The sequence below is a fragment of the Cynocephalus volans genome, chromosome 13 (assembly GCF_027409185.1).
Source record: "Cynocephalus volans isolate mCynVol1 chromosome 13, mCynVol1.pri, whole genome shotgun sequence".
Classification (NCBI taxonomy): Eukaryota; Metazoa; Chordata; class Mammalia; order Dermoptera; family Cynocephalidae; genus Cynocephalus; species Cynocephalus volans.
The window spans coordinates 49,371,730-49,393,381 of NC_084472.1; the positions used below are offsets into that span (position 1 = coordinate 49,371,730).

The window sequence follows — 21,652 nt, forward strand, 5'->3', positions numbered from 1 at the left end:
TCTTTTGTCTATCCCAAATTTCTTCCTCTTATAAAGCAAGTGATAACATTTTTAAAACTTCTAAAGATTGGCATTTAAGTAAGCCCTTAATGATATGAACCATCCTCAGCTCCCACTACTTTCCATAAAAACCCTAATCTCCAACCACCTTGTCTCCTCATTCCTTGCCCATTCCCAAATAATATCTTTGCGAACACTACTCTCCGCAGTTGAAATGTCCTCTCCTTCCCATTTGCTTTTCTAAATTCTATTCAATCTTCAAAGTCCAAAAGATATGTCTCATATCTTTTCTAAAGATTTCCCCAAACCTCCTAGCCATAATAATCTCATCCTTCTTGAACACCTATAGGACTTGTCTGTACTATTTATTTGACATTTTATACAGGACATTTTCCCAACATTACTCAGAGTAATTTTTTCAAGTAGCATAAGACATGTCATCTATTTTCTCTGCATGGGTAGCCAATTTTTCTCTCTAGAGAAAAGGAATATAATATCCTCCCTGGGACTCTGTGCTTTAGCTTATCTATTTCTCAATCATAAAAACATTGTAATGAGACTATACTAGAAATAACTGTCAGAGGTTAGAAAGAAGTAAATGTTGCTAGAATGGGTGGAATGGGTAATAATTTTCTGAGTTATGACAACTGAATACTGAAATATTCTGTAAACTTTTCACCTACAATGTCTTTAAAGTGCATATGATTTTTAAATTTGTCTTTCATCTGGAAAATTTCTTCTAATACATTTTTAAACACCTATTCTGAAAGAAAAGTCTGATTTCTGGAAGAGAGTAAAGTTTCATATCTTTTGAAAGAAGAATTAGCAAAACAAAATAAAAGGAAAAAAATCTAATATCAAGTGGAAGATTCAAATCTGCTTCTTCACTGGCTTTAAATATTTACTCCTACCAAAAAAGATAGATATTGTGTTAAGAAATGTGATTAACATTCAAAGACTATCAAAAACACCAAAAGTCTATCAGCACCCTGTGATCTAATAATTAAAAGGAAGAAGTAACAGCTCAAAGATGAAGTTTCTTTGATCTGAGTTTGAAGGGGAGAAAGAAGACATCAAGAAACCAGAAAGCATCAAAGGTGACAGCAACAAAGAAATCAGAAAGAAATAAAAATGTGAGTTCTTCATATATTGAAAGAGGTAAGCTAGGACAGATATCCTTAACAGCAAAATTACAATTTAATTAGACAAAAAAGAATCTTGGGACATGTTTTATACATCTGGCCAAATAAGGACATTTCAATGATCTTTCTGTTTGGGATAACAGCCTGACAATTAGTAGATTTCCCTCTCCCCCACTCCAGGTTTCTTTTTAATCTGATGAAAAGACAAGCATTCATCAAATATCTTGATACTATATATAAAAATGGCTATCTATTTACCCTACCCTAACAAGTTTTTACAAATTTCATCTCTACCTTATAATTTTAAATATAGGCAGAAATCACTGCTGAATTCTATTTCATGCACTTTCTTTTACATACCCTACAGCTAAGGCATTTTCAAGGAGTGAATACATTAGAAATTCATAATTTATATATTTTACAGAATTCAAATTAGACTGTCATATAATGACATGGGCAGAGAATGTTTGTTATATGTGACAGAATTATTAATTTTTATGATTGCTTCTCATCTAAATTAGTCACTCCAAGCCTATTCAAGGTAGAGCCTAGATTAAGACCTAGAAACCTAATCCTACTCCTCAGCCTCAAAATTTCAACACTCTAAAAGGAATTATAATACCACTAGCTTAAATATTGTATTTACAGAATGTGATATGGTTAAAGAATAAAAACATATCTATGGGAATCTCGAAAAAAGAAATCTCATTGTCTAATTCATTTATTCTATGATAAAAATAACTTCTCCATATGGAATATTTGGCAATTTATATTATCAACCTAGTTCAATGAATCTAAGTAATGGGTAGCAAAATTAGAAGAATTATTTTTGCCTATGTATACTTTGTTAACTATCTCCTCAGTAATAACAGTTGATTAGCAGTCATCTGCCATATGTATGTCAAAATATAATTAAACCAACATCTTTCCTTTACTAACAAACCTGAATCTAAACCGGAATAGTCAGGATGACAGATCATGGTTCTAAAATTTCACATTACTATAAAAATTGTCCTCTACTATTTTCCTATATTTGCCCAGTGCACAGTCCTATACTTTGGAATCCTGTTGGTGAGACATTAGTCAAATACTACCTAAATTCTTAAGTTAAAGATAAAGAAGGGGCAACGACAACTAAAGTCTTAGCATAATCAAAAGCATCTAGCAAAAATTGTCAGGTAACATAAGGATAAAGTGAAAAATGGCCCAAGCTTTTGGAGAAGTAACGCTGCTAAACAATTTTAACACTTTCTATCTATGCAAGCTAAAAGGAAGATTAAACCCTCAAAAGATCTGGGTTAGAATGACAAAAGTTTTTTGGGGGGGAGTGGGAAGGACTAGCTTTTTTGACACATACTTTTCATTTGAGAACAATCTCATAAACCGTAATGAAAGAAGGAAAACTTAAAACTATTCAAAATATCAAAGAACAAGGGGCAACTAGTCTGGTTACTTCAACTTTAAAATTCTAGGTTACCAATATCTCTATAGCCAGATAAACACCCAGTAAATACAATTACTACAGCTTTAAAAAACTGTGACTGAAGTTAGGTGCAGAAAATAATTAAAAATTAAATTACTGTTAAAATGGCCAGAATTTGCTAACCAATTGGTCTTTCAACAAAACATTTGGGTTTATAGACTATACTGAGAACGATTTGGCAAAGAAAAGATGAGGATAAAAATCTATTAAATACTATCTGTTCTTAGTAAAACAATTCAAATTTCCAGTGTGAAACAGTGTTATCAGTTAAAGATTATCTTCTACCTTCTTTATCTTTTGGGATTTTTGAAGCAAACTGTTTTACCCAATTACATACTTTCAAAATTTTCAGTTAATAAAAATCTTTATGAGGAAATGATTTTTAAATCACTAAAAAGCCAAAGGACAAGATGGTCAAGAATTTGGACAGTATCTGAGAAAGAATACGACAGGGAACAGCTTTGTCAAGGCGGGCAAAGTTTAGAATGGCAGAATTCCTTCCCTGTTGCAATGACTATACTAAAACTACCAGAGGTTTGGTGGCTGTCACTGGGTGCAACAGAAGGGAAAAGCCTCACACAGAAAGCTGAATGGCCCAAAGAAAACCTAAGTTGTGACAAGAGCCTAAAGGCACATGCAGGTACGCATCTTTTATATTGGATGTGATACACTTACATGGCCCCTGTTGAATCTCTTGGGGACCAACAGTAAAGCAAGTTTAGAACTTCAAATCTTGAGACATCTATAGCAAGATGCTGATCCAATGTGGCTCCAAATATCTTCTGTTTTCCTGGCTCACCTGAAGAGGAAAAAACACTACAGAGGATGTGGGAACTGAATTTCTTTATGTAGTTTCTTCTAGAGCAACTGTCTGAAAGTTTTGGCCCAATCTTTTATGAGTTCTGGAGATGAGACACTTGAAGGACTAGTGAAAAACAAAATTCAAATGAAAAGGTGGAGTGAGACATCTAAAAGGGGACCGCAGAGCAAAAGATAATCGTCGTAGGTAAATCAGTGTTTCTAATGCCTAGGTGGGAGGAAGCAGAGAAAGGAGAGGGAAAAAAATGGACAGATGTTTCTCCCTTCACTCCCTCACACCAATTGATACTAAAAATTCACAAAGTACCTAAACTTTTTGACCACAATTAGGGAGTGAATAAGCAAGATTACTTGGAAGGTTTAAGCATTTTGTCAAGTCTCCCTCCCCTGGCTATATGGCATTATTAGGCAGCAGGGAGGCCTTCGGGTAATACTTTTTTTCTAAGGAAAGATTCTGGTGGAAATACAGCTTGAAGTAATAAAGAAAGAGTAAAATAAGTTGAATTTCTACAAAAATGGAAGTCACAGGACAATATACCATATTGACAAAGTTTATCTGAATCTAATTTTCAAAAGGGTTGGGACAGATTTTATGAATTAAGAAATTAGAACAAAAAGTTATTTCCAAATAACAGAAAATATTTTAAAACTAAGCAACACAAAAACTGCATGCTTTATCATTCTCTAAAATACTATCCCTGGAAAGATAATCTTTAAAAAACTAAGATTAGCAGAACCAAGTCTGATGTATATTATCACACAAAAAGCATAAAAATGTTGTTCATAATAATAATTAGATTTATTTTTAATTAACTTCTTAAATTTTTTCTTAAAGTATTTTACCTAAATTTTGTATATAGTTATAGTTATTCTCTGGCATTCACGTAATAGCCTAGGACATAAAACATTTTCTTTCCAAATACATCCCATTTTAATCAGAATTTACTTGAACTATGTAAGAATACTAGATTTATCTGAAAAATAAGATTGGAGAATGAATTAGATCCTTACCTGACGTGGCTGTTCATTCATTCGTTGTGGATCTGATTTCACTTTATTACTAGGATGATTTGTGACTTTGGTTACTGGTTGTTTGAAAATTGATGCTGTTTGTCTAATTGGCAATGTCGTATTCAAATCTGGTTTACCCTGTGAATATAAATGCGTTTTCATTAATAAATATTTTAAATAAATACAATTAGATGAATTCTTTTTTACTAATTCAAAATCCATTACTTTAAATCAGATTATTCCAAACTTCTCAGTCTATCTCAGCAATTTAAGTATCTTAAAGTACATTTTTAAGCATTTCATTACGTAAGATATACATGAAGTTGTCTCATTATAAATGAAATGCTTTTTATGTACCTTTAAATGTAAGAAAATACTCCACATAAAATTCATACTTAATTTTATTAGCAAGAGACTAAGGATTTTTAAATGAACAAGTATGTTTAAAGTTGTACAAAAAGAAGGAGATACAAAAGGAAGTTATACAAAAGGAATAGAACTTTAAGGTCAAGAATCAGAATAGCAATCATTTCTACATTCTGAGAACGAAGAAAAATACTGGCTTACTTGGGCATTAAAATATGAACAACGTGATTAGCAGTTAGAAGGCCAGGCTTACCTAAAACCACATAAATTATCATTCCCTTTTATATAAAAATAAAATAACTAGGAATGGAAGTTCCAATTCCAGCAAACAAAACTCAACTTTTAAAATGTGATAAAATTAGAAAGTATTCCTTATTTTTTATAACACATTTAATATTTTTAAAGAAGAGATTTAAAATTAAAGCTTCAGAAAAATTAAACATATTTATTTAGTTTTAATCAACCAGTAAAAAAAATGTAAGATATGTTATAGTGAGATCAAAATGTGGCACAGAATTGCTATGAAGTTCTACAAAAAGAAAAATAAAGAAAAAAAGAAAAGAGAAAGGAAATGGAGAAAACACAATTTAATCATTGCATGTTCTGATTCTGGCAAAAAATATAAAAGTTCATAAACAAGGGGTCCTCAAAGGTTCATGGAAAGATCTGCATTATCTTTTAATTCTATTTTTCCACAAACTTCTTCAAGTACTATCGTATATACGAAAACAATATTCATCTGATATATTTCTGATATAGAAATATTTGATAAATTTACAGGATAATTGATGAACTTTTATATTTACTACTGTCTCCAGACAGAAATTGTAATGTCAACTTCCATACTCCAAAACAGTCGTTCTCAACCCTAAGCATGCATTAGAATCACCCAGAGGACTTGTTGAAACTCAAGATTGCTGAATCAGATTCAGTAGGTCTGAGGCAGGGCCTGTGAATCTGCATTTCTATTAAGGTCTCAGGGTTTGCTGATACTGCAGATCCAGAGACCACACTTGGAGAAGCACTGCTCTAAAACAGATTGCAAATTGGTGGCAGATGGACCAAGTCTAACCCATAGATGAGTATTGTTCAGTTTTTAATGCCTTAAATAAATTAATCCAACATCTGGAAACCAGGAGTCTTCATATAAAATCCAGAATTCTCACTTCTCTTAAAAACTGAAAGATCTAGAAATACTTGATTTGGTTTGGCAACAATAGCCTATGATTTACTAGTAGCAGCTGCCCACTAGAGGCATTGGGTTGAGGAATGCTGCAAGTGGAAAACAAGTGATATTTGCATTACCTGTCTGGGCCCCATAGCCACTGAGTTTGTGACCTCTGCTTAAAGAATATTAGCATGCCTAGAAAGGTAAGCATCACAATAAAATAATCTGACAATTACCACAATTACAGTATTATTTGAATCCACCATTAAATGTGCCCTCACATTTTCCCCTATCCACACAATACACCCCTCTTCTCTGCATGTACTGGGCATTCTTGCCATTCCTCCACCTCAATGCTCTCCCAATGTACGTGTTTCCCTGTAAGACATACATTCATCTCAAATGATTATTTCTCAGGTATTTAGCTTTACCTTCAGAAATGTGCTAACTTGGCTAACAGGCTACAAAATAACCACTTAGGCTACCACCTCCAAAAAGTGTAAGGCCCAGGAATGTGGATTTTTAAAAGCTCTTCTGGTAATTCTGTCATGCACAGAAAGTTTGGATGCCTCTGATTTATGACATCTAGACTATTCTGAGGCCCTAAATGAAGTCACCCACCCTACAGTGTTTGATCCTAAAAAACCTTAACACATAAATGCTTATGAAGAACTTTTCCTATCATAAATTTAGGTATAACCACTGTGTGTCACTAAACAATACCTTGTTTGGCTTTTCATGTTTTTGTTCTTTAATAAAGAACAATATACTCTGCTGGTATTAGAACAAAGGTGGCATCAGCAGACACAGAATATTGCAACTGTTTGTATGAGCAAACATATTCAAGCCTGTGAGATTCTCACTGTTACAAAGGATAACTGTAGGCAGCAGGGACTATTCTAAACTATGAATCCCGAGTCCATGAAGACTGGAAGGAAAAAAGGAATATGTAAAACTATTGATGCTACAATGGTAAGATTGATGACTTTGCATTAACTTATGTTTTTGGTACAATGAAGAAAAATTAGAAGAAAAAGCTAGCTAAAATACTTAAGATACACAATTAACTTCCATTGCCTAATGAGACAGTTCATTCCCCAGTGGTACAGCAAAAAAGACATTATTCAAGAGTGTGCTGCATTATTCTTCTCTCAATCTTATTTCGGTGTTTAGCATTTTTCCCCCTACTTTTAACTGGCCTAGAAGCTCTGAGGATAGAAAGAATTGTTTACTAATTGATTTTATATTCCAAAACAGTATCATGTAAAGTTGAGTAATCTGTAAAACTGGACTAACTGGTTTTCCCAGAAACTGTCAGAAAAACAGTAAATTTTATTACCACTCTCCCCTGAGGACTGCCAAAGAGCCACTGTTAATTCATGCCCAGTTGCATGTATGAGTTTTTCTAAACAACCAATCTGCCATAACCTTAGGAGTTAAAAAGCAAACACTTTTTTATGGGAAAGATTAAAGTTGTTCATGTATTTGAAACCTTACCTTTCAATATAAGAAAAAGTGAAGCAGAAGTTCTTCATATTACAAAATTAAACTGGCAAATACACACATTCTAATATTAGAACTAAAAGTTTCCAACCTTTGACAAATCTCAGTGTAGAAGCTAGCCCTCAAATCAAAATTTAATAAATTTTGTGATACTGTGTATATTAGGCTGAAAATATTTAATTCTTTGAGGGTCTATTCTATCCCCTAGTTGCTGGGAGGAATATAAAGATAAATCATTTATTTAAAAAAAATTTTACTGCATCTTTCCAATAAGTATCTCAGGTGGTTCTTTGTACACTTACAAAGGACAAATACACAATAAAAATTAAAATTAAAAGCAGAAGATCAAAGGCAAGGAGAAAAATTTATTTTTGAAAAGGTTAATACTGATACTAGAGCTGAGCATCAAATGTGGATCTGAATTTTCTAGGGGCCTGGGCAAAAAGAAAAACATCAAATTATATAGATATCATGGCCAGAAAGGAGAAAGCATACTAATTAATGAGGAAAACAAAAAAACGCCCCACTATTGAATCTAGAAAGAAATCAATAAAGGCACTCAACATCACAACAAATATTAAGCAGATTTCAAATGCTTTTCCTTTTTTCAGTGGCCTTCCTAAAAGTCACAACATAAGATTTAAAAGGACAGTTCCGTAAAGGTGATTCTGAAAGGGATTAAACCAGTGTCATCTAATTATTGTGCAACATTTCAGTGATCTAACCTGATTAAGAACAGAAAAAAGAACTAAAGAGGTGGATGGAGAGCATGTATCATAAACCAGTTGTTGTCAAATATTTTTTGAATTCCTACCCTGAGATAATTTTGAAAATATATACATCCCACCTGCATTTTAAAGTTGAAATCATGAATATTTCATATTTATTTAATGTAAATAGTTGCAAAGGATGCATTTACCAAAAGTATCTGAAATACTGATACTTCGACAATAAACTGTTATATCACTTTAAAATGTATCTAACAGTATCTAAATATATCCACCATCACTCATTTATACATGAACAAGCTCCTCAATGGTTTTAAATTTTATTTCACTCCTTTTTCTCTCTGAATTAATAATTCCACTCCCACACAGTTATTTCCTATTTTAAATTTGAAAATCTTTAATTGATCATTTATGCACCATGAAATTATTTCTTTACACTTTCTGTGACCATAGAGTTCTTAGTAATAAAAATATATATATATTCTGGTTTATTACAATTATTAGTACATAACTAACCAAAACTGGTATATTACAAATTTCAATATATAATTATTAAACGAAAGATAAAAATTTATTTGATACACATGAGTAGCTTAATGAAAAGAAATTTTAAAAATAACTTCTTGCTCTTGGATGAGTATTACTAGTGCTAGAATGGGACAAGATTTAGCATCAATTCTATTCCTATTCTTCACATTTTATAGATGTAGCACTGAGAAACTTTGTTCACATAAATGAGCAGATAGAATGAGTTTTATTCTATGTCATTCAAATCTCTGAACTCCTGAATTATATATCAAAATATCATAGTGAACCATCAAAAATTTTTAATACCAGTTGACATCTACAGAAAGTCCTCTTAATTTTTGCTAAAAGCAAAGAACTGTACTTGCAAAGTACAAACTGTACAAAGCAAAGAACTGACTTTGTATCACCAAGTCATTCATTTTTTCAGTCCAATATTTCAAATTGTCCCTTTATCAGAAATCAAACATTTTGTTCCATAGCAATATTGCAGCCAAGCAAGAAGTATGCTCTTTTGTGAAATGAGAGGTTGACTGTAAAGGACAATTGAGGAAAAAATAACATGTACTATACCATAAGTACATTCTCAAATCAACTGAAGGAAACACGATATAAGGAATTTAAAGATATCAAAATGGGTTCCTTCAAAATCATCCATGTCTATGTATACCACGTACAGCCTTCACATAACATAGTTTGAACACCAGGGACTTACACTATATATTCTAAATACCACTTTTTTCGGCCTGACTTTGAAATAAAGCTGTATGACAAAAAGTTCAACATTATTCATATTCTATTACCTGAGTCTCAAGGACTCGTTTCATCTTTAAAATTCATGCAAATTTTGCATTTTATTTTAAAAATAAGCTATATTTATTTCAAGGTGAAAATGTTGCTCTACCTACCCAAAATATTCAAATAAAACTGACACTTCCAAGTATATTTTAATCCTGTGGTTTTGCATATAACTCATACCCCCAAGAAACATTCCTGCCCTAATTTGAGAGGCAAAGATTTTATATTTCTAAGGTCAGTTTCTTCATCTGTAAATGAGGATAAAAACAGTACCTACTGTATAAGATTCTTGCAAAGATCAAATGAGATAATGCATGTATGATACTTCTACTGCTAATGTAGCTTTCACTCGGTTGGTCATTGAACAAATATTGAGTGCCTATTATGTGCCAGGCACTGACTGGATACTGAATATGCAGTTATGAGAAGACAACAAAATCCCTGCCTCAGAGCTCACATTCTGGGGTTAGGGAGAGACAACAATTAGCAAAATAAGTTTATAGTTTCTATTCATGTTGGCACATAAATTATGAATGAATAGCAGTTATTTCTTTAGTATTAACATGTTATATTGAACATGCTACTGAAATTTAGAAACTTAACCTACTAAGCTTTCCAGAAAAAAAGCCATCCTCTTGTTCACACAAAGGTGTGCCTAAGTGGTACCTTTAGGTCAAATCAAGACTACCCTCAAAAAGTAATTTCAGTTTTGCTCCAGAATATGTGCAGTAGCCAGTAATGAATGCCTTTCCACAAAATCAAATGCCAACAATGCAAAATGCCTTACAAACCTTCATAGCTTTTTAAAAATTGAGATATAATTCACATACCATAAAATTCACCATTTTAGAATGTATACAATTCAGTGGTTTTTAGTATATTCACAAAGTTGTGCAACCTTAATAGCTTTTTGTAAAAAGTAAAGAAAAATATATCTGGCATCTATGATTTTGTACAGAAAATCCACTTAGTCTAATATCCTAAGAAAGAGACAAGATTTTCTTAGGACCTCAATGGCATCATATTAAAAAATGAATAGAATAGGTGGACCACACTTTGAGCTCATTAAAAAAGAATGATACTTGTAATTAATAGAAAAGTGTAGGATTGAAATTCATCGTTGAAAAAAGTTTTGAAGAGTTCTGCTTAAAAAATAACTTCTTAGGCCTTGGTTAATATGAGGTCATTAAAGGACTAACAGCAAAAGACGCCATGAGTTTCAACCAGGTATCTAGATTAGCCCTACTAAAACTAAGGCAGCTATTGGAGGGAATTATCTCCTTTAAATCTAAGTTGGCACTATCTATACATCTTTAAAAGTATTATGGAAAGTCACACAAATGGCTTTCTGTAGGGTTTAATCCTCTAGCTGACCTGGAATCTACAATGTTAGATTAACTCTTTGGGATCTATAAAATTTGGTGAAATAGACCTCAATCATCAGCATAAACCTGGGCATCCAAAATAAATCTTGTCAAAGCCACAGCACGGGCAACTGTGTCCCTATATCTACTTTCATTATTAGAATGATAGCCAAGACCAGACCCTCTCAAGGGTCTTTGAAGCACAAATTCATGATAAACCTAATATCATATAGTTATGAGCAAGCCTATTTGCTAACATGGCTAAACTTCTGTTCACTTTGCGCTTCCTAGCAATCGTTATCTAATCGGTGCCTAAATACACGGCTCAAATTAGCCAGAAAGATGGAACAATACTGTAAGCTAATAATAACCTGTTAGGTATCCTTATTTATTAACTAAAGGTTATTTATTAGCTAAAGATAAATATCATTTATTTATTCATTTATTAAAGATATTTCTGTATATAAGAGAAAATCAGAAGTTCTTTGGACAAGAGAATACTAGTTAGTTCCAGAGTCCTTTGCTACATCTTACCCTTTCCTTTCTTCCTTTATTCATTCACTAAACAAGCACTCTCCAAGTCACCACCATCTCCGCCTGGACAAATACAGCAGCCTCCTAATTGCTCCTCGACTTCCACTTCTGCACCTCTACGATATAATCTTCACACGCAGCCAAAGTAATCATATTGCCTCCTACCTAAAGCCCTCAAACAGGATTCTATACCTTTCCTTATACTTGATTGCCAAGCCCTATGATCAGGCTAATCTACTTTTCACCTCGCCTAGTACTGCTCTCCCACCAACTCCAGCCACCCTGGCCTTCTTTCTGTTCTCATTTGTTGGGTGCATCCTGCCTTAAAGATCTTGCACTGGCTATTGCCTCTACACGGAATGCTTTTCCCTGTGGTTTTTGATTAGCTCCTTGTTATTAAGAATTCAGCCTAAAAATCTTCCTCAGAGAAAACTTTCCTAATCATTCAACCTAAAATAACCACCCAGTCACTCTCACAGCACTCATTTAATCCACTGTGTAGCATTTAATATTTTAAATAAAAATATTTTAAAAATATTTTTTAAAGTGTGTATTAGTTTGTCATACCACTAGAATAGAAGCTTCGTGAACACAGATACTTCCTCTATGGTATTCCCAGAATTTATAACAATGCCTGAGCACACAGAATGTGCTCAAAAAATTCAGTGGAATAAATGGATATATAGTGTCTATTACATGTAAATTCCTGTCCTGTGCAATCCTACCTTCAGAAGTCTCACTTTCTGTCTTAAAAATACAGGTGCCAAATAAGTGGAAAATACTATAATTCTATGTAGTCTACAATATCTATCTCAACATTACTAAGCCAAGAACAGAGTCATCTGTCTTATCTGCCTCAAGATTATTAATGTAAGAGAAATCCCTAGGCTTGTTCCATCTATTACTATTTCACATTAAGTTCTACTCATAGATAAACATGGCCTGTGTCTTCCTCTGAGTCACTCAGCCAGCTACACAAGCATCCCACAGGGAAAAAGTCCAGTCTACAGATAGTGATTTTGGCAAACTGTCAATCATAGTGTTGTTATATAATGAAATAATGGAAAATAAAGAGTACAAAGACTCTAAAGCTCAGCAGACTGCCAACATGAGATTAAGACATAAAAAACAAGGTATGTACATTCAGGAAGTATACCATGCTGTTCTTAGAGAACTATGGTTCAGGAAAAATGTTTTTCAATTATGAATCTGAAAACTTAGATCATCTCACTGTAACTTATCATAGTAACTGTTCATCTGCATAGTCAGAAAAGAAAATAACCTAAAATTCAGCACAGTGGTTTTTCAGAGACTGATAAACAGATTAATATCTTGGTGCAAAGTGCAAAGTATAAGGCCAATTAATAGGATGTCAATGGGTAAGGTATAAAGATGGAGCAAGTTATCCCTTAACTTGATGAGTGTACACAAAGTTTAATTGATAAGAACGTTAACTTGGAGATAAACCGAGCTAATCAAACTTGGATACTAATAAGAGACTCAAATTTGTCCCAAATGGTCTGGTCAACTATTCTTCCTTAAAGAGGTAATCAAAGGAGTTGGAGGAGCCCATACTCTGCTGACTAGTCCTGTTACAGATCACCATGTAGGAGGCTGAGAAATGAGGTCAAAAACATAGCCAATTCTTATGGGGCTAGTTCTGAGTTCCAGACAGCTCCTAGTTGCACTAAGAAAGGTCCCCTAAGTTTGCCTATAACAGTAATCCAGAAGGTGTAAACATACCTCCTTTATAAAAGTCAAGACCATAACATTTCAACTGTTCATATACTCTGCTCTAGCAATTAACAGAACTAATCTCATCGCACCTCACATGCCTGTGACCCCGGTGATAACCAAAGGGTAAAGTCTCTGATCATACATTATCACCCATCACTCATCTCCATAATATTCTGTACATCCACCCCACACTTCAGTGGAGCTCAAATTTTGGGGCCTCAACTAAGAGTAAAAATATATCTTACATTGTGACTCAATACACACAAGTGCATATGTATCATGAAAGTCTCCTAAAACAAATTTACCCTTACTAAATGTAATGCACACTATTTCTATCCTATTTCATATTTTAAAAATTCTAGTTGTCATTACATTGATTTAATGATCTGAAGTTTGAAAACCAATCCACTAATCTTACCCATCTCACCCCAATCCTTACACTGTATAAGCCCGAATATCTGATCAGTAGCCTCTCCTATAAACCTCAATATTTTCTCTAAATATTCTCTCCAATTCCTGGTCTTACTGAAACTTGGTTGTCCCTTGAAAATACTTCCTTCCCTAAAGTTCTTTCGAATGAGGGCTTTTTCTTTCTCTCTTCTCTTACAGCCTCATATCTAAGAGGCAGAAAGTGGGATAGGTTTCCTCTTTTCTACCCATTACTAGTTTCAAATTATTTCTCTATTTTTGCTCTTTCAGAAACACTATCTCCTTTGAAGCTCATAGCATCTGGCTACAGTACCCTCTACTACTCCTCCCTGTTTTCTCCTTCATTCATTAGACTTCAGTCCCTATTTCAGTCTTCCTCTCCATCCCAACTCTTGTCCTCATTCTTGGAAACCTCAATATCCATGTACATAACTCACCCAACATCCTGAGTCCTTTGACCTATCCCTCTACCTAACTTCACCTACCTACATGGTCACAGGCTTGTCAACTCTAGCAACTACACCGTCTCCAATATCTCAATGAAGCCTCCAACTCTCCAGTTCCTATCCTTAAAGCTCACTCAGGACTGCCTTCTGCATTTTTTGATCCCATCAAGATCTCCTATCCATTGACTGTCCTATTTTCTCACTGTTCCTTAACCCCTTTTACATTCTTTCCTACCATGGTTCATCATTATTATTACACCGCAAACATGCTTAACTTTCTTGATCTCTGTGGTTCTTCCACTCATGCTATCCATTCTCTTTAATCATTCCAATCTTTAAAATGTGACAGAGATGAACCAAATCAACATCCTTTCATCTATCATCTAGTGAGTCTCCCCTACTCAAGAAAATTTATTGAAGGAATTGTCCATGCTGACCAATTCTCTCTCACTTTTCAACCCAATGTAATCTGCCTTCTGTTCCCACCAAAACTGTTGTTGATTCAAGGTTATTAATAAACTTCATGTTGCCAAACTCAATGGAAATTTCATTCTTCCTTCAGTCAACCTTTCAGCAGCCATCAATGTAACTGACCACTCTCCTTTCTGAAACATTCTCCTCCATCAAGTCTCCTACCTTCCTAGCCATTCTTTCTCAATCCACTTTGCTGATTCCTTCAATTTGAACCCAATTCTAATTATTGGGTTTTCTCAGGGCTTGGTCCTGGATCCTTTTCTGTATCTGGGTACTCTTCTCTGGTCCCATTACTTGGAATATTACCTACGTGCTAATGATTTTCCAGCTAAGATGTCTCAATTCTAGTATGCCCAATTTGTGTACATGGTATTTCCATGTGGGCACTTACTAGCAAATCCAACTTTCCATGTTAAAAATCGAATTGATTTTATCACCGATGTAATTCTTCTGCTAAGGTGAGCTCAGTAAATGACACCCCAATCCACCTACTTAATCTAAAAACCAAGGGTTCACCCTTAAGTCTTCTCTGTCATGCTCCACATTCAATTCATTAACAAATCCCGCCAATTCTATTTTCAAAGGTCTAGAATCTGTCCACTGCTTTCTCCCCAGGCACCATGTGGGTATAGGCCGTCATCATTCCTCACCACACTGCCGCATTAGCTACTGGCTCATTTCCACTTTTGTCAGCTTCATATCAAACTAACAGAAACCTGTCCTCAACTGTGGCCCACACGTAATGGAGATGACAGTTATACCCTGAAGGACTTCAGGGCTTAGAAATGCTAAGTTTATCACCTGTTACTTACTCACTACCTCTTTCTGCTCCCAACTATACCTATAAAGACCAAAAGACACTCCATTCAGCAAGGCCTTAATACACTGACCAAGAGAGCACAGTATCTTTGGAAAAGGTTTTAATTACTTTATCCATAGGCCAGGAATGTTGGTAGAAGGAATGAGATCTTTGTTTCCAGTGTGGATGGAAGAATTCTAGGAAGGTAGAAGCCAAGAGACAGTTCTTACCACAGTATGCCCTACCAGGAGCTGGTATTCAGAACACTCCTATCACAGAGCTCTCTAATGGGTTAATTGGCCATAGGGTCCCTCAGATGGAAATAAGTCAGCCCACTGAGGTACCACTTCCATAACTGAAAAGTCCAATCAAACAAAGGCCTAATTTGACCTACAGCAAGTGACCTGGCCCTTACCTATTCCCTCACATCTGCCAGGGTCTTGCTCCTTCTCCTGCTTTTAAAACAGTGGTTATCAAGTTTTTCAAGCTACAAATTCCTTTGAGTATTTGCAGATAGACTCTCTCTTAGAAGAATGCACACAGAAAATACTGTACACAATTCAAAGGTTCCTGAAGGTCTTCCTGAAGCGTGGACTCTTGGGTTGAAACTCCCTTGTCTATTAGTTCTTTCCAAGTTCTTTCAATCATTAAAGGAAAAATAATAAAAATGTTCCTGATGGTGCATCTCTTCTGAATATTGTCCTCTCTCTTCCACCTATCATCCAAGCTTCATAAGAGTAATCTAACCCTTTCAATGGGGAGAGGGGTTAAAATGCACATATATGTACATTTTTAAATGCATAGAAGCTCTAGAAGGACATACCAAAAAACCTCATTAACAATAGTTTCCTCTAGGAAAGAGGACTGACAGACAGGAGAGGGAGGGAGACATGTTTCATTGAATATACTTTTTATTATGTGTACAAATTACTTCACCAAATAATAAATCAAAATCTTAAAACTTTTAAAGGAATAGGCACTTTTTGTTTCTAATTTCTCATTTCCCAGAAACTTTCTTGCATTCTAAATGTGATCTCTAATCCTTTCCATCCCTTGAAACTGGTTACGTAAAGGTCACCATTTGTCTTCTAATTTGGAAATTCAATGGATATACAAAGTCTTTATCCTCCTTGATCTCTCAACAGCACTTAAAAATCTTCTTTTCTAGGCTTTTGTACCACCACATCCTCTTGATTCTCCCATTACCTTTCTGGAAGGTCCTTCTCATTCTCCACAAGATTATTCACGTGTTTATGGTGTGACAAGATACTTTTGTTCTGTTTGTCCCTATGTTTAGTAATATCAATGACAAATCACTAGGACAGGAGTTCTCAAAGTGTGAACTGGGAAACCCTGGGAGTCCACAAGATTCTTTTGGAAATCCAAGAAACAAAACTATTTTTATTCAATCTTCCTTATGCCATCCCCAAACTTGCTCTTCTTCCCCATTCCCTATCCAACCCCTCCACCCAAAGTAACCAGAGCTAGAACTGTAGCAGGCAACAACAATTCCCTTGCTACAATCATCAGGTATTTACATCTACCAATTTCTCGATTGCTTCTCACCTTTCCATACCTCCTGCCACAGTGTGAATTCAGGCCACTGTTATTTTCCTGGACTACAACAGTCCAACCAGTCTCCCTATTTTCAGTTTCATTCCTTCCCAAGTCTAGTTTCCATGCCACATCCCATTCTTTATCCAATACCCAAATCTGATTCCCACCATCACCACCTACTCACTTGAGTCTCTCAGCCTGCACACATATTGCCCCCAAGATATATGTGCTCTCTAAAAGAATTTCTGCTTATTATTTTGTAGAGGATAACCTTCTGCATCAGCTGGCTGAGAACATGAGACACAGCCACACAGAATCCAAGTCTGTGTTTATAATCACAATAACATACTATCACCTCAAACCAAGGTAGTTAATAAGAATAATGGGAGACAATATACAATTGAGTCCATTCGAGAGAATATGAAGCTCTTTATTTCCAAATGGGTGAACAGAGAAAAATAATGAAAGAACTAAGTCTTTTCCAACATATTAGTACTGTAGTACTGTCAAGCCAAACTAAAAAAATAACTTGTTCCATACCATATTCATACCGTAAGCAATGTGTAAAATACACCATATGTTACATTAAATTAATGTTAGGGAACCTGAACGTTATTAGTTTTGTAGCTCTAATTTATAAACATTTTGATGTTAAGAGCTAGAAACACAAAGAATTCAGTTTAATATTTAGATATCTGAAACACTAAATTTCTAGCAACAAACCAAGCCACTTGAAGTTCCCTAAATATATCTTGCACTCAGAATCATTGTACTCTTCTTTAGCCAATCCTAGACTGCCTCTAACTTTTTTTATTTTTATTTTTTGGAAACTACCATCTTGCCTCTACTCTGTTTCCTTCTTACAATGTTCCTATCTCTGAAAACTTGAAACATCTCCTCTCTGAACGATCAAACCCTACATTAATGCCTAAACGATATTTAGCTTTTGAAGCAATGTTGTTTTATTTACACACTGAGAGGCGTAGCACTAGAACTGTGCTAATATGGTAGTCACTTAGCACACGTGGCTCTTTAAATTTAAATAAAACTAAAAATTGAGTTTTTCAGTCACAGTAGCCACATTTCAAGTACTCAACAGACACATGCGGCTGTGGCTAAAAGATTTTCATCATCACAGGAAGTTCCATTGGATATGTTGCTCTATAATTTCTCCTTTTGAATAAGCTCTGAGAAAGCTACTTCCAACTTTGAATACCAACTCTGTGTTGATGACTTTCAAATCTTTCTCTTGTCTTTTTCCATTAACTTAAGGGAATATCTTAAGTAAGGTACTTGGTATTTTGACTGGACTTTATCAGTTGCAGAGATGGTGGTGGTGGTTTGGAAATAATAACAGCAGTGGCAACAACAACAACAAATCAATAAGGTATAATGTATCAAAAATGAAATATATTTTTCAAAGTAAAGACTGAGTTTGAAGGCTGGATGGTTAACTCACTTGGTAGAGCATGGTGCTATAACACCAAGGTTAAGGGTTCAGATCCCCATACCAGCCAGCCACCAAAAAGAAAAACAAAAACAAAAAATAAGACTGAGTTTGAGACAAGCAAAAATAAGTAGATATTAAAAGACAATGCCTACTCTACCCTACCCATCCATCCTAAAATAATTAAAAACTACTATGCAAAAATCTTTAAAAGGTATCTTTGCAATCACACCTGAAGATATTATTCATCACCAGTAAACTCACCTTTCACATAAAAGATATATTAAGATCACAGCCTATAATTAGTCAATATAGACTATAATTTAGCCTGTTTCAAAGTTTATTTTGTTAATTACATCTCTAATTCTTTCAAGATAGGAGTTTTAAAAAAAAAAAACTCAAAAACAACACAATTAATAATGTACTTCAGCCAGATTTACAACTATAAAGCAAAACACTACAAATCACTTTAAATGTCCCAGCTACCTTCATACTGCACTATCATAGAAAAAATAATAGTTACTACTTATTTAGACACAAATTTTCTGTCTTATAGAGATATCTAATATTGGTGTTACTCCAAGAGAGCTTATTTCGAAAAATGAAAAACTCCACTTTCTGACTACTTAACAAATAAAATAAAATAAAATAAATATAAGACCATGCCCCCAAAAATTCAGACAGAAAGCTTCAGAATGAAAATAAAAGGCATTTCCAAAATAATATATGGTATATTCATTTATTTAATAAACATTTATTACCACTACAAATTTCTGAAATGAGGTGATTATTAAATTAAATAAACATTTAGTAAGTACCTACCGTGTGCTAGGCTTTGGATTACATATACAAAAACAAAAAAGACATGGTTCCTGCCCTCAAGGAGCTCACAGTCTAGCTGAAGCAGACAAACAGCCACAAATACAATGGCAAAGCACCAGGGTAGCATTATGGAAGTAGGAATTGGTTCTGCGTGGAGTATGCAGGGCAGGCTTCCCAGAGATGGAGACAATGGAGCTGGGCCTTGGATGAAGAGGAGTTCGCCAGATGGAAGGGAAGGGGGGAAGCACATTCCAAGCAGAGGAAACAGCATATGAGCAAGCAGAATCTTGAAAGCGCATGCCATGGGACAGGATGATGCGTGGTCCAGCGGAGCTAGAGTAGAAAGGTGCACACAAACTAAAGAGACGAATTAGTTTTTGTTTAATGACCCATAACTGTCAGGAAGCAAATCTTCATATTATACTTCTCATAGCTAAACTGTGATTCTGGTAACAAAGGGGTAATTTTAAACCATTCTATTCATTTCACAAATATTTGAGCCCATTCTATAGGTACCCAGCACTGTAGTTAGAGTTTTAAAAAGGCAGTTTTAGAAACATAAATCTTAATTTTCCTCTGCACATTTAAGCAAAATAAACCCAGAATACAGGTTTCCTTAAGCTGAAATCACAGTGCTTCACCTATCCACACACAAGGTCCTCACTTTTGTGAACTTGAGCTCCCTCTACTCATACCATTATCTCTATCCTTCTTAACACTTTCATAACTATCGACCCAAGCTAACCCCATAGTAAGGCTCTACAAAGGCAATTTTTAGCCTTCCCTTCCCGTCCTGCCTCTCTAATCAAGGTGCCCGCCAATGACCCTATGGAAACCAATGCAAGGCATTATGCTAAGAGGAAACAATGCATTCTGACCTCCATACCAACTTTCAGAAAGTAAACTATAGTGAAACAAACTATTCAGCTGAATTCTGAATAAAGATAAGTATGAAGCAGAGACCCCAAACCCTTCAGAAAAAGTAAAAAGACAAGGAGGGAAAAGAGCTTGGGTCAGAAAGTTTCCTACACAGCCAACAGACACACTGTTCACCAAGGTAGCTTGGTGCTCAGGAAGGTGGGAGCTTAGGGAAGGAACAGGGAAAGAAAAGGTTAATATGTGAGTCAAATCCTTTGCTAGATGTTTTCATTTAAATTCCCATTTACTCCTCACAATAATGCTAAGGGAAAAATTGTATTACCTTAATTTACAAATGAGAAACCTGAGGACCTTGGAGGTTAAGAAAGTTGTCCATGACTACATCAGCTAATAACTAGCAGAGCCAGCTCACAAACCATGCCTGCCCTGGTCTAAAGCCATTTCCACTCTACAACACTGCCTCTGGGTTTCTGAAATGAGTGCAGTACTCCCAGGGGACATGCAGGGTTATAGTCATATCCCAAGAAAGAAAAGTCCCTACTTCTCCCTCCACTATTTTCACACCGTCAGTGTGAGACAATGGTGGTGGCAACACATATACACACAGATCCCAGAAACTTAGAGAAAGAAGGATTGAGAAAAAATGATTATATATGTTTAGTTGCCCTTGGAGGAAATAAAGTTTTCTTTTTAAAGATATTGAGTGCTTTAATATAATTAAATTAGTATCATAATTCAAATGTGACTTGCTTATATTGCTATATGATAAACTATCAACTAAACAGCTCAATAAAAATAAGAGCTAATGGAAAAATCTCCAGTCGCAGTATTAGAATGAGAATAATCCTGAACCTGAAAATTAATAGGTAATTATAAACTATGTGGTAAGGATACCTGCCAAATAAAATTTTGCCTCTTTTTGGCCACAGTAACTTTTTTTTTTTTTTTTTTAATGGACAATTAACACCAACAAATAGTAAACAGTCCCAATGGGTCAGAAAGTTTGATGTATGTTGGCCTAGAGAAATATTAAAATGTTGTTTTCTACTGTGCACATTTACTTGTGCTCTCTCTAAGTACTGCCAAATACCAGAAAATAAATCAAATTTATAAGTCAAAAAGCTTGGGGCAGGGGAGGGCTTCAGAAAACCAAAATTCCAGTGACATAATCACAATTTAAGATACTTTATGGAGAGCTTTTGAAATTATACACACGCACACGCTATGACTAAATTAACGAACCTTATTTTGATTGAGAGGATCGTTCCGCAGTCTCTGTTTGTTCTTCTGTAATTTACTAGGCATCATCTTTCCAGTTCTGAAGTCAAAACTGCTGAGGTCAACAGTATTTCCCAGGTATCTTGCCAACTGAGGTTTGCTCCTGAACTTCTTACCACTTGGACTAGAAGAAAAATATGGTTAATTGTACAAAAGGCAACAATATTTACTCTAGATCCCTACAGGAACCTTTCCTTCTTGCCTTCCTTTCTGCCACCAATTGTTACCACATTATAATTTTACATATATTTTTTTTTTAAGAAATGTTAAAGTTTGAAAGAAACTTCCTAACCTCCTCATAAGAAGAGATAATGTGTCAACTAGTATTTCACTCTCCTAAGTA

The 21,652-nt window shown here is 34.8% G+C and overlaps 1 protein-coding gene across 1 annotated transcript in view; it reads right to left on the bottom strand.

Moving 5' to 3' along the window:
- MBD2 (methyl-CpG binding domain protein 2) overlaps positions 1–21,652 on the bottom strand; it is a 63,073-nt gene that overhangs the window by 27,763 nt on the left and 13,658 nt on the right. The window contains exons 2-3 of the mRNA XM_063077378.1: positions 21,274–21,433; positions 4,456–4,593 (exon numbers count right to left, since the gene is read on the bottom strand). Coding sequence (XP_062933448.1) covers positions 4,456–4,593; positions 21,274–21,433 — 298 coding nt within the window. The remainder of the gene's footprint in view (positions 1–4,455; positions 4,594–21,273; positions 21,434–21,652) is intronic.